Genomic DNA, 13,752 nt, shown 5'->3' on the forward strand with positions numbered 1-13,752 from the left:
TTGATTGATTGATTGATTGATTGATTGATTGATTGATTGATTGATTGATTGATTGATTGATTGATCGTCATGATCGCGAACCGTATGACACGAAATCAGTCGATCGTAATCGTAGTTTCACGTCCCTGTGTAACATTGCATTGCAACAATGCAAGTGAAAAAATGCAAGTTTTAGATCCGGGGCCCCAAAAGCGGCTTGCGTACGCATGTACTTGCTTTCCTTTGCTTTTTCTGTGGGTGCACCTGGTAGTACAGAGGAACGCAAGAGCGTGCGTATACGTGGGTGGCTGGGGGTACCCGGCCCCAAATGTCTCCGAAAACAGTCTGGTTTTACTTTCCAAAACAAGAACACTGGATTATTAGACACACCGTAGTGGCGGGCTCCGGAGATTTCGGCCATGCGGTGTTTTTTAACATGCACTGACGTGGCACAGTACATGGACCCGTAGCATTTCATCTGCGTCGAAATGCGGCTGACGCAGCCGGGATCGAACCCACGAACTTCGGCAGCCCAGCATGGTTACCTCTGTCCTACCACGGTGGACGAGTCAGACAAGACTGCTGTGAGGGACGCCACAGGGGAGAATACTGCGACTGAAGCTTACAGATGTGTGGCTACTTCTCGAACGATTAAAACTATAGCTACACGAATTTTCGTTACCGCGGCTGGGAATCGAACCAGCAAGCTCCAATTCGGGGTGTCAACACCGCTGGGTCACTGCTGAAGGTTGTATTAGATGCGGAGCATCTTATACTCGCGCCTTGTAGTGCGCCGTCCGCGCCGTCCGCGCCGCTTCTCGAACATTCGACAGCTGACGCGCGCGCATGCGCCGTCGCGCCGTCGCCCACTCTTCCACCATCTGTGCATCCCTTCCTCCTCTACACACCGCGCGCGCTTCACTCCTCCACCATCTGTGCACCCTTCCTCCTCTACACACCGCGTTCGACATCTACAATTCTCCTGATTCTCCAGTGGACGCGCATGTGGCGTCGCGCTTCGAGAACATTCAACAGCTGACAGTGCATGCGCCGTCGTGCTGTATATATACTCAAGGTCGGCGCTCGCTCGCTCAGTTGCCGCTCGTCGGTTGGTTTGTACGGCGCGTCGACGTCCAAGGTCGCGGTGAAATGAATTCCAACGAATCCACAAACACAATGATCGACGGCCCTTCGACCAGCGCCGCCCTTTCGCATACGTGTGTACGTGTTCACTCATTTAACACCCCCTCCTACAACCACGTTAACCAATTTAGCCATCGACCCAAGTAAGTCGCAATTTAACACCCCATTTCACAACCACGTTAACCAATTTAGCCATCGACCCAAGTAAGTCGCACTTTAACACCCCGTTAACCAATTATATGGTCCGCATCCTCCTCAGTGTTCCCCCGAGGGAAGCTGCGGGCAATTTTTTTTAAATCGGTTGGCTATCATCAGGCCAAAACAAAAAAAAAACTAATAAAGCAGACTCAAAAGCCAGGTACGCTGCCCTATTCCAAGGGAACAAAGAAAGCATTAGGTAAAGCCGACAAGCTCAGGTTGCGCAATGTTAGAGACGCCCTTGTGTCTCCTGAAATGTGAGTCGCGACCCCGTATGTTTTGTGTTTGCTTTTGTCTTGGCTGTCGCGGAAAGAAAGGTGCGCATTTCCCGTGATTTTTTTTTTTTTTTTTGAAGTAAAGCCACGCGCGTGCATGTGTTGCGACACATCGCTGCGGAGTAGATAGAAGCACACTGGCGAAAGCATGGAAGCTAAAAGGGCTCGCACGTGAGGCGGCACTCTAAAATATCAAACGCCATCCATTACTCATTGTTCTTCATACAGCCCCACCATCCTCGATAAAAAAAGATATGAGAAGCTAGTTTGCTCCTAGGCAAAAAGAGGTCCTCGTATCGACAGACACCGCCCACAGTGACTTTTGAGCGTACGGCGACGTGACGCCCTTCCTTCGAGCAAGTCATGCTATCCTTCTGACTAGCCGACTCACATTTGCATGAAAGGAACCGGAGTCAATCGTTGAGCAACGTCTCCACTTTCGAGTAAATCTGCATTCGTCATTTCTTATACCTTAAGTGAGGGGGCTTTCAAGCATGTTTGTCCCAGGCAGGGAACCCAGCTAAGCTCCATTAAGTGCCGAGGAACTTCTCCTGCTCTCTCCGCTTTCATGCAAGCATTTCTCATTCGATTCACGTAACATTCAATTTACGTGCAATAAACTCAAAAGCAAGTATGTATACAAATTTATTAAATTACATGCAACTGAATTCATGTTGCCTGTACCAGCAAGTTTTCTCAAAATCTCCCAACAAGTTACATACTCAAAAACTTTCAACAGGTTACGTTCTCACACATTACCAACAAGTTGCATTGCCAAAAAAACTCCCAACAAGTTACATTCTAAAAAACTCCCAAAGTTCCACATGCATTCTCCCAAGACGACTCACAGGCAAAAGCCATCTCCTATCCCTTCGTACCTTGCCCTCCTTCGAAAAGTTTCTGCGACTGACGTCGTTTTGCACGGCCTTCAATATAGGTGGCATTACAAACTTCTGTACAACACATGGTTTGGCAAAGCTTCCATGATCGGCCTCACGTTTGACAGAGTGACAGTGCTCTGCGATGAAGTCATCATGGCGTGATGTTGTATCGAGGACATGTGACTTTTCATACACTTACTGCACACACACATTCATTTAACTGTCACGTGTCTTTTGGCCAGCTTTTATTACATACCTACCGCATATGATGGGGCGTCTAAGGATTTGTCTTTATATGCTATCATCGTGTCGATAAAGTGCTGACGTTGCCTGTATGGTGATTTTTATGTTCCTTCCGTTGTCCACAATGTAGGGACAGCTACAGTCATCTCATCGAGCTGCGGGTCGGTGTTTATAGCTGTAACCACTACCTCCACCCTCTTTCTTGATTCCACGGCATGTCTGATTGATTGATTGACTGATTGTTTCATTCATTCATTGATATGTCAATAAACGATAAACCAGCATTTCCTCTCCCCTTTCGACCTCTGGATCCGCCAATAACTTGAGAAAGACATCTCCTCAGTGAACACAGCGACTAAAACTCGGTTTGACGAAAGCGATGAGGCGAAAGAGACATTCTAATATATTATAAACGTGTCACATGTTTGATGTACAGATGGCACTATGAGTATGCTCAGAGAAGAGTTTTCAAAAATGTAAATTATAATTAAGCAGTTTTCATTTGTACAGCACGTGGGGCCATTTTGCGCAGTTTGCGCTCTCTTTTCCATTCTATTCGACAAAAACAAAACATTTTCGGTGACCGTCTGTGGCCGCCACCACAAATGCGGGCTTATCATTATATTCTCTATTTCCACCATGGTTCCCTAAAAGCATCAATTCATTTCATTCCTCGGAGGACTCTTGCTCGTCTGGCGTGGGAGCTTGTCAGAGAAACTGAAAAGCATAGTTTAATTGAAATTTTCGAAAGATCGTGCTCCATAAAACCAAATTTCCATGAAACTTAAACAACATGGCTCCAACATTAGAATTACAATTGACACTTACCCACTACATAGCACTGGCGTGTAGCGTGGTAGCTACTGTCTTCTCAAAACGAGTGCGTAGCTCTTTCTCATTACAAGATATTTCGTGAAAGCTCGGGGGATCGAGGTAAACGAATAATAAAATTAAACTTAGCTCTTCAGTTGACAAAAACTCACCATTTCAATTCGATGAATGCTTGAAGATCAATGACGTGGCTCTAATTATAATAGTACTATATTACGGGCTTTTAACACGCGCACTTCTTTGTTCTCTTTCCGAGAGATGGTCCCTAAGGGTCGAGTCGCATTGTCATTGCCACTGCGCGAGAGATTTTGCAGGCCACCTGGGGCGTGCAGGATCGCAAGCCGCGTGCCACGATTCTCCGAAAAATCAGCGCCTTCGTTGCCCGGCCTGTATCGCGGCCTGGCCACGCCTGCGGCCTTCGTCCGGTTCCAGGGCCCCTTCACACGATTACCTGCAAATCCCGTACCCCATTTCTCGCCGTGCCCGCATCATGGCCCCGTAGAAGATTCCCGAAGTGCCTCTCCAAGAAGCAACCCAGAGGCCGACTTCCGAAACGCTGTCGTCAGCTGGCGACGAAGTTCCGCAACCACCCCGATACCGACCATTGGCTCAGCGCGCACCCTGAACGAGCTTCAGGTATGTCCTTCGGCTCCCGCTAGTTTCTAAGCTTCGACTCTCCCGATCCCCGGTTCCCTCCGAGGCCGGCAAGTCAACGCCTCCTGAGAAGTCCGCCTCCGGTCTCCGAAGACCTCCGTCTACCGAAGACGCTGTTCCAGTTGTCCCTCCGTCGCCCACGTGGTACAGTCTTGAGCCCGGCCGCGACCCGTCATCAGCCATGGCCGTCAGCCCGCAAGCCATGAACAGGAAGGTGGTGGTGAAGGCCACCGACATACCCGACCACATGCAGCAGGAAGCAATCAGTGTCACCGTGGCGGCCCTCGACAAGCACAAAATCTTGCGTGATGTGGCGGCGTTCGTCAAGACCGAGTTCGACCGCAAGTTCGGCCCCACCTGGCACTGCGTGGTGGGCCGCTCGTTCGGCTCCTACGTCACGTACGAGACCAAGCGTTTCACGTACTTCTACGTGGGCAACATTGCCGTGCTGCTCTTCAAGGCCGGGTGAACCACAGCACCCACCGCGCAGGGACCTCGGAAATGCCTGCCGACACTGAAGTGAACGAAGGTTATTCTTTTTCAAAGCCGGCTTCAAAAGAGCGATGGAACTTCACGACGCCCTGTGAAATTTAAGGAACAATAACAAATGTCTGCAGGCGTTTAATGAAGTACTCGCTTTTCTCCTTCCCGCTTTGTTAAACCTTTCATCTTTTCTATGTGCCTATTGTGTTCTTTGAATATATTCAGTGTTTGTGTAGGGGGTCAGTAGCCAAGTATCAGCAAGCCCTGTGCTTTGTTAAAGCCTTCGTTTTCACATATTATAAAGCAGAAATCGTTTTTCGAAAAAAGTCGTTGTTATAAAACGCATCCTGAGCAGTTAGACCGTACGGAACCAACTTGTGCGTCGACTACTGCAGCGAAGAAAACAAGGCGGCAAGTATCATTGCCCAAACGCTACATATTACCGGTTGCCTCAACTTGCCTTTAGGTAGGATTGAAGATTGGGCAATTTAGTAAGATTCGCAGCGCGTAGAGGAAAAACAATGCGAAAGAACAGGGACTGAGGAAAGCGTAGACGCAACAGCGAGTTGACTGTCAACTGAAATTTTTTGAAGAAACATCGTGGTATATTGTTACTGCGCATGCTCTTTTACCAGGCAAGTAAAACTCGTGACACTTCTGGCTAGATACAAAGTAACTTAGCTTAACACTGCTGACCGTTAAAATATCCTAAAAAGGGAATTTCCGTATCCAGGAGGACCATTGAAGGCTGACTGGCACAGTTCAGTCTTCTATATTCTGAGCGCCTCGAAGATTCGACGTGTCAAGTGATCGTGGTGGCGGAAAAAAATCCTAGTTTGACAAAATTCCACGGTGTCTTTCGTGTCCTTCTTGTCTCTGTGTCGTCGTTTTGTTCTCGCGCTATAACTATCGTCATGCATCTTGGCAGCATGACCAGCTGCGTCGAGCTATTGCACCCTTTGGGTTTTTTTGATGCTCCCTCAGTCACGAGTTTACACATAGCCCAGATTGATCAATGTGCACACTACCACACGTGAAGGGTATGTATACACAACGTCAATGGAATATGACACAAAAAACATTTGTTTGCTAAATCTAACATGAGTCATTCACCGATGGGCCTTTTTCCAATCGTCTTCTCACCACTGCGCTGACATTGCCAACTTTTTAATGGCTGTGAAAACAACTTTGAAGCAATGACGCGATCTCACCTTTTACACTTTACGCGAAAGCTGGTGAACGTATGGTGAAATGGCATTTCTTTTTCTTTCGCAAAGTTTGTTTTATTATTTGCTTCAAGACCACTTACTGGAAAGTATGAAGGAGTGTGTAATGACTGATAACGATGAGCAGTGTTTCAGAAACCAATGCGGAATTTCAGTGGAAGGTGTCAACTTCCAGCGCTCTACGCTAAGTATACCTTAATCAGGTGGAAAGGAGGTGTCTGCTTACAGAAGTCGGGGGTGCGCATCGGGGCAAAAGTGGCGCCGGCACTTAGCAATTTATCTTCTTGGGCAAGGTCTAGAGGGCAATTGGAGATAACCAGAACGGGCTCGCCAGGAGAGTTCACAGATACGTCAAGGACTACACTATTTCTGCATGTAGGAGCTACTTCCCGAACAATGTGATTAATACTCTGAAAAACTTACAAATAAAGCTCTTGTTTAAAAAAAATCACACGTGAAATGCCATCGCAAAGAGTTTTGCAGTTCTTAGACTTAAGCTTGACATTTTCGGATACATGAGTATGTTAGGAATACAACCCTCGCAGTTCAAAGCCCCTGTTTTCCTTAGCTTCTACCCATTCTAAAATCACAAAAAACGGCATCGCCTTTGCCACCCTAAGGTCTGCAGTAACCAAGTTCTGTGACCATAACATGCCAAACAGTGTTCGGTTACAAAAAATTAGGCTAAAGGAAGCCAATTATACAGACGGTGTGGCTTTCCTGGCTTGCGAGAAGATTACTTACGCGAGAGTTTGAAGTGTAACCTGGAAGGCAACGAAAAGGAAAAGGAAAAAATTGTCGTTCTAAAATACTTTCACCAGCTCTCGCGTAGGCTGAAGAAGGTAGGATCGCGCCATGACGTTGAAGTTGTTTTCGCAGCCAAGAATAAAGTTGGCAATGTCTGCGCAGCGGTTTGAAAACGTGTGGGAAAAGGCCCATTGGTAAAGGAATCATATTTCATTAAGAACACGAATGTTTTTGTTCCACGAGCCCTTGGTACACCCTTCACGTGTGGAAGTGTTTAGATTGGTCAATTAGGGCGATGCGTAACCACACAACTGAGGGAGCATCGAAATACCCTGAATGACACAGGGCATTTCGATGCTTGCTCAGTCACTTAGCAGTGCACCGCCGAAATCATGTTTGCTCAATGCACTTAGCAGTGCACCGCCGAGATCGCGGGTGCACCGCGGAATTTTTTCTTTTGAACAAGGATTCTTTCTCGGCCGCATGAGACGGACCCAAATAAAGTTTTTTCATACGAACCTGACATCAGCCGACTCATGAAATCTTCGAGGCCCACAGAATAGAGAAGAAAGGGCGTAACTGTGTCAGTCAGCCTTCAATACCCGTCACGGATAACAAAAGTTTCTTTTGAGATTATTGTAATAGTTAGCAGTGTTAACGTAAGCTATCTTGTATCTAACCAGGAGTGTTGTAATGGGTTTACCTGTCTTGTAAAGAGCCCACGCAGTAAGCATATACGACGCCGGTTTTTAATAAACATTTTCGACTGAAAGCCGGCGCTCGTGTCATGTCCACCTTTTCTCAGTCCCTGTCTTTTCACGCTGTTTGGCCTCTACCAGCTATGTATGATTGATTACCTGTCATGCGGCTGGACAGTGTAGGCATGGACGGCCTAGCCGTTCGCTAACACTCGACACAAATATACTTGCTGTGTAGCCAAGGGTGCGCTTTCTTGGGAGCGAAACACAATCGTAAACGGGAGGTAAATATATAACTACACAATGCAACGAAGTAAAAAAACAGCGCGGAAATCTGGAACAACGTTTTATTATTAAGAAAATGTTTTCGATGAAAACTGCTCAGCCTCTCTTTCCATGTCGTTTTCGGCAATCGCCTAATGAGAATCAGCGTCGAAGCAAACCGGAGCCTGCGCCGTAAGCACCGTAACTTGAAAAGCTTGACGAATGCATGGCCGTGTGTAGAGGATGATGGGCTCCGAAAAGTCCTCCGGCGCCGTAAGCAAGACTGCCACCAGCGATCCCCATTCCGCTGTGGAGGCCGTAAGCTGAGTGCGAAAGACCTCCGTGCAGGCCTCCCATGCCATATCCGAGGCCACTGTGTAGTCCAACAGCTCCGTAGCCCATGCCACTGTGGAGTCCGTGGTAAAGTCCGGCTGCACCATAGCCTAAGCCACCGTGGAGTCCGTGATAAAGACCTGTGGCTCCGTAGTCCAAACCACCGTGCAAGCCGTGATAGAGGCCTGCGGCTCCGTAGCCCAAACCACTGTGGAGGCCGTGATAAAGGCCTGCGGCTCCGTAGCCCAAACCACCGCGCAGCCCGTGATAAAGACCTGCGGCTCCATAGCCCAAACCACCGCGGAGGCCATGATAGAGACCTGCAGCTCCGTAGCCCATGCCACCGTGGAGACCGTGGTAGAGACTGCTGGCACCATATCCAAGGCCCCCATGAAGACCGTGGTATAGGCTGGCGGCACCGTATCCTAGGCCACCATGAAGACCATGGTAGAGACCGGTGGCAGCGTATCCGAGACCACCATGCAAACCGACTGCACCGTATCCAAGACCACTGTGAAGACCGTGGTAAAGACCAGCTGCGCCGTAGCCAAGGCCTGAGTGAAGACCTCCTAGACTGTTGTATAGGCCTCCGTATCCACCATGCAGCCCTGTAATGCCCATGCCGAGACCACTGTGAAGCGGCGAAACGCCACCGGCGAGAAGTGGACTACTTCCGTACGCTCCATGCATGCCGTAGACGCCGAGTCCATGCCCGATGGCCATGGCGTTGTGTATGCCGTAGGGGTAGCTTCCTCCGATACCGAGACCACTCGAGAGACCCAACGGCATTGGATACATCCCACCACCGCCATTGATATAACGCACAGTCGTGCAATGTTTCCTGATGATGCTATGCAGAGGGTTTTCAGCGTAGCCCATGGCACCACCTACTAGGGGCATCATTCCTCCTGTGTAACCTCCGTACGCCGGCATGCCCATCATGGGATAGCCTTGGCCAACGCCGTTATTGTACATTGACATTACGCTTGTGTGCGCAGCCTGTGCTTGAAGTAGACGTGCGTGAGCGTTGTGGGCCATCATCTGCGCCTGACTCGCGAGGCTCTGGTGCGCTAGGGCCTTGTGGATGAGGTGCCTCCGAGCAAGAGAGGCCTGCAGTTGGGCGTTCTCGACAGCATCCGCGGCGGCCAGCGCCTGGCTGGCTAGAAGGCTGTGCTGGTTGGCCGTACTCGTCAAATGCTGGTGCTCGGCCGCGGCAAGGCCCATGTCGCCCGAGCTGCCGTAGTGGACTGTGTGAGTGAGTACGGACATGCCACCACCTGCGGTGCCTGGAATAATGCCACCGGACAGGCCGTTCAGGGCTGGAGACAAGGCCGAGAGCGGCGATGTGAGAGATCCGGTGAGGCCTCCTAGAGGGCTTGCCCCTGTTAGGCCACCCAGGTGATGTCCCACAGCGCCGAACGTCCCCGACAGCAAGTGACTTGCAGCGGTAAGCGGAGTGTGGAAGCCCGGGACGCCTCCCAACATGCCGCCGCCGTGCAGTGCCCCGTGCAGGCCATCCATTACGGTGCTGTGCAGGCCACCGAGAGCGGACCCGATGCCACCCAGGGCTCCGGATGACATGAATGGCGTCGCATGGACGGTGGCCGTGTATGGACCATGGTCAACTGCATGGGAGAAGGGCTTAGTCAGGGTTTTAGACTGTTGTTGGGTGACCTTCTGTTGAGCGCTACCCTCTTCCAACAGACCTGGACTGATCTGACGGACGGGCCTCGGCGCTCCCTGGACATAGTGTTGTTGACCGAGCAGCGTCGCGCATAGCCAGAGTGCCACCGGAACAAACGTGCGAGTCATACTGAGGATGGCAGCCTGGAGCGCGGAGGAGGAGCAGGGAAAGGGTGATGTAGCAAACAGAAGACATGTCGTTATCCGAAACAATGGCGTGCCTACGTCTTTCCAAAACTGAACCGACTCTCGTAGAGACTTAAGTGTCACAGTTGATATGAACACATGATTTCGTACGACGTTTCTTGAATAACACTCAGAATATTATGGTACTCGTGCTAAATCTAGCAATATACCGGGCCTGTTTTGCCAAGGCTATAGTCATTACATAGAGATATAAAAAGGAGCGAAATACATTCGTTTAGTTACCCCCAAGCCACTTGTGCGCCATATTTGCAGGGACATGTTACAACAGTCTTTGTTTTTTTGCACTTCTCCCGAAATATTGAAAAACTCGTATATCCAGATGCCGGCATTTTTTTGCCGGAGTCTTACGCCCACTGCAGTATCTTTCAGCGTCACCCTACCCAGTTCAACTCAATTCTATAAAAAATGTTAGAATCTATACACTATCTGTAATGTACATCAGTATTTTCTACAAGACCACAGAGTCTCGGGAAATCGCATTGGATATGGCCATTCAACCAAGTTTCGGATAAGTGAATTCGTTTCGATTCGGTATGACAGTATGAAAACCGTTAATCTCCTCCTATTTCGGGCTTCGTATCTATTACGACGAAGTTTTAGCACGCTGCATAAGATGATCATTTGGCGAACGTACGTACATGAAGGGCAATCAAACGGACATTTGGACTCGATATGCTCGGCCGGGATAAGCATCTGAGCTCAAAGTTGACCAGTACTAAGAGTGGAAAATTCAGAGTCTAAATTTGAAATGCAATGCCCAGCGGGTTTCCATATATACCACATTTTCCCAAATTGTTGGAAAATATTAGCTGAAACCGCCAATTCAGTTCCGCCGTGCCTACATCAACGAATCGTGAAACACGCATGATTCTAGGCTCAGTAGCTTCGAGCATTACATGTGTGTGACTTTACTACCACGTGCAGTTAGATGTCATCAGCCAAAATACCAATCAGCGAAACTTTTTCGTGGCGGCTATCTCAAAAGTTCAGTCTTAAAGTTGTGGAGGCGAAATCCGCTATCATCCGAGCACCGGAGCTCCGAGTGTCCGTAGGACTATACTCACCTCTGGCGAGGACACGCAAGCAGTGGCCCTCACGGTCTGCAGCCGGACCGGTCCAAACTTTCGCTTATAAGGCAACGACGGAGTGGGGTTTCCATCTCAGCCGCATCACGCCTCGCTCGTCCATCAGTCCGCTGCGATACGGACACGCTCGCTGGCTGATGTACGACGACATTCAACAATCACGCGCAACCCATTACACCGGACAGCCAGCTGCGTCCGGGCGAACACTGCGCGCGCTCGTTTAACAAGCGCTAATTACTGCAGCGTCCCGATAACGACGCTCGCTGCGCCCGAGTAGCCATACCGCCACGCGGAGGCGTAGCTCACCGAAGTTGAAAGCGCGTATTTCAAGTACGCGACGGGAAACTGCGTCACACACTTGACGTGTGCCAGCGAGAAAACCGCGTGTTTCGTCAACGCCGCGCGCGGCGAAGTCGTTTCGCGGCTGACCCGGTGTGCTCACGCCGCTTGCCGCGTGTGTGAAGACGTCCGGAAGTGCGTCTAATTAGCGTTGCGGCGCCTCGTGGGTGAGTGTGCGGCCATAACGCTTGCCGCATGCACGTGTTTTCGAGACAAGTGCGTGCACGTCGAAGAAACTAAAAGTGTATCATACCACAGGTCGTAACATCCTTGATAACACGGTCCTGGTTTCTTTGCCCTATATTATACGGACAGGTGCAAACCGTGAGTGTTTTTCATATTAATTTCTTTCCGCCGTTCATTTAGCTTACTCATGAAAATAGGTCACTACAGTAAATAAAATGTGATTGTGAACATGTGATTGTGAATATGTGATTGTGAAATAATATGCAACATGTGAACAATGATGTGATTATGCGGGACGCCGTAGAGGAGGGCTGCGGAAATTTCGTCCATCTGGTGTACGTTCACGTGTACTAACATTGCACAATACATGGGCTTCTAGCATTCCGCGTTCATTAAAATGCGACCGGCATGGCCAGAATCGAACCCGCGACCAGTGGGTGAGCAGCCGAGTACCGTAACCGCTACACCACCGCGGCGGACGTCATGGCGGCTCGTGAAAAGGCGATAGTTATAGCGCGAGAACAAAACGACGACACGGAGACAAGGAAACAAAGGACACGACGCCGTTTTGTTCTCGCGCTATAACTATCGTCATGCCATACCAACTAGCCCAAGCTGCCACACTTCTAAGGCTCGTGAAAGTGTTGCCGGTAACAAACCGCGACAACAAAAATCGTTTTTTTTTTTTTTCAGAGGCTTAGTCACTAAGTACACATTTTTTTCTTGAAAATGCGGATATTCATAAAGTTTGGCCAGACCACAGCCTAAACGGTTTCTTATTCATTTGTTTATGATTTATTATAGGTACAAATATACGTACCGCTGCTGTGGTCTCGGGCACTCGGTTGCGGACCCCCCGGTCGCGGGATGGATTCTCGGCTGCGGTGGCTGCATTTCCGATGCAGGCGGAAATGTTGTAGGCCCGTGTGCTCAGATTTGGGTGCACATTAAAGAACCCCAGGTGGTCTAAATTTCCGGAGCCCTCCACTACGGTGTCTCTCGTAATCATATGGTGGTTTTGGGACGTTAAGCCCCACGCATCAATCAATCAACATAAGTACAAATATATGCCCACACCGGGTTCAATTGGGATTTGATCCAAGGCCACATTTGTTATACGTGCTACTGTTTTCAACAACACTACCCCCCCCCCCTCCGCAAATGCTACTTCAATACATTTGTTATGATAAGCATACAGATCGTTGACCTACCACAGATCGATCAACTTTCCATCACATACTGCTTTTTCGAAGCAACTGGCAGTTGTCATGACAGATTACGCGTGTGCCACTCTAAAGGCAGCTGACCTGTTAAGTTCCTGGAGTTCTCATGAGTTATCACACATCAAAGTTGCGACATTGTTGCGTAAGGCATTCTAAAAAAACTACGTACTTGAAACTCGATTTGGCATAGCGATGACCGCCATCAAATTATTTTGTTAAATCGCGAAGTCGAGGAAAGAGTTTTCCTTAATTCAAATTATTTCTTTTCAGTCTCATAGCGGTGCAGACATTGGAGGCGCATAAAAGACTCTCAGAAACAGCTCGACAAAGCCGAAGCCCCTTTTTGCAAATAAGTTCCGCGGAAACCTGCAAGGTGGCGGAAGAGTTAAGAAAGAAAAAGAAGACAACCAGCGCTTGTAGCACGAAGCGTAGATATTTCCTTGTGCAGCTGAAAAAAAAAAAGCAGTCCGTTTCGAAATTATTTATTCCGAAAAACAAATGTATATCAGATTCAGGGCCCTGAGAAACTCGTTAATTCAAGGAAATGACACGAAACCCTATATGGGTATTTATAGAATTCACTTTTGCCACTGATGCGAAATAACTCCACCAAAATCAGATTTAGCAAAGCTTCTCTTTGAATGATGAAAGCGAGATTTTCTATCTTGAGCGACATACGAGTTTCACTTCGATCATGCACTCTAACGCTATCACGTGGAAACATATGTAGGTGCCCCAGTTGCGGCCCTAGTTTTTGATTTGACGAGGCCACACGCCGCGCCAATGCACAGAACAGACTCAGCAACCGGGAGCATTCTTACGCACCGAATGATGCCAGAGGCGGCGGTGGCTGCTTTGGGTATATCATGGTTTGAGCGACGGTTAGCAGCGGTTATCACCTCTCGCCTTTCACTGGTCACACGGTCACTGCGTTCGTTCTCCGCGTCATCGCATATCGGTACGTAGGCGGTAATAGCTCGACGTTAGCGTTTATACCCGACCTGCATCGCACGGGGATACCTTATGCCTGGCCACTCTTGCGGATTTTTCAGACGCGCCTGAATGAGTTGTCGA

General features: G+C 49.0%; 2 protein-coding genes across 3 annotated transcripts; one reads left to right on the plus strand and one right to left on the minus strand.

Moving 5' to 3' along the window:
• Positions 1-3,856: 3,856 nt before the first annotated feature.
• On the plus strand, positions 3,857-4,879 carry LOC119173806 (uncharacterized). Its single transcript, XM_075894351.1, has one exon. It carries the CDS (start codon positions 4,386-4,388, stop codon positions 4,671-4,673), a length of 288 nt encoding a protein of 95 aa, XP_075750466.1. The 5' UTR covers positions 3,857-4,385; the 3' UTR covers positions 4,674-4,879.
• Positions 4,880-7,693: 2,814 nt separating this feature from the next.
• Positions 7,694-11,039, minus strand: LOC119174366 (uncharacterized). 2 transcript variants are annotated; one of them, XM_037425239.2, is made up of 3 exons: positions 10,910-11,039; positions 9,662-9,782; positions 7,694-9,580 (listed from the first exon to the last, which is right to left on the minus strand). In XM_037425239.2, exons 2-3 carry the CDS (start codon positions 9,765-9,767, stop codon positions 7,785-7,787), a joined length of 1,902 nt encoding a protein of 633 aa, XP_037281136.1. In that variant the 5' UTR covers positions 9,768-9,782; positions 10,910-11,039; the 3' UTR covers positions 7,694-7,784. The 2 variants fall into 2 exon arrangements, with proteins under 2 accessions (XP_037281136.1, XP_075751843.1); XM_075895728.1 differs by having other exon boundaries at positions 7,694-9,782.
• Between the last annotated feature and the right edge of the window lie 2,713 nt (positions 11,040-13,752).

This window comes from Rhipicephalus microplus, chromosome 5, assembly GCF_043290135.1.
Source record: "Rhipicephalus microplus isolate Deutch F79 chromosome 5, USDA_Rmic, whole genome shotgun sequence".
NCBI classification, from domain to species: Eukaryota; Metazoa; Arthropoda; class Arachnida; order Ixodida; family Ixodidae; genus Rhipicephalus; species Rhipicephalus microplus.

What these genes read in the sequence shown, in the direction of transcription:
- LOC119173806 (XM_075894351.1), top strand. Translation starts at nt 4,386, where the DNA reads ATGGCCGTCAGCCCGCAAGCCATGAACAGGAAGGTGGTGGTGAAGGCC.
- LOC119174366 (XM_075895728.1), bottom strand. Translation starts at nt 9,767, where the DNA reads ATGACTCGCACGTTTGTTCCGGTGGCACTCTGGCTATGCGCGACGCTG.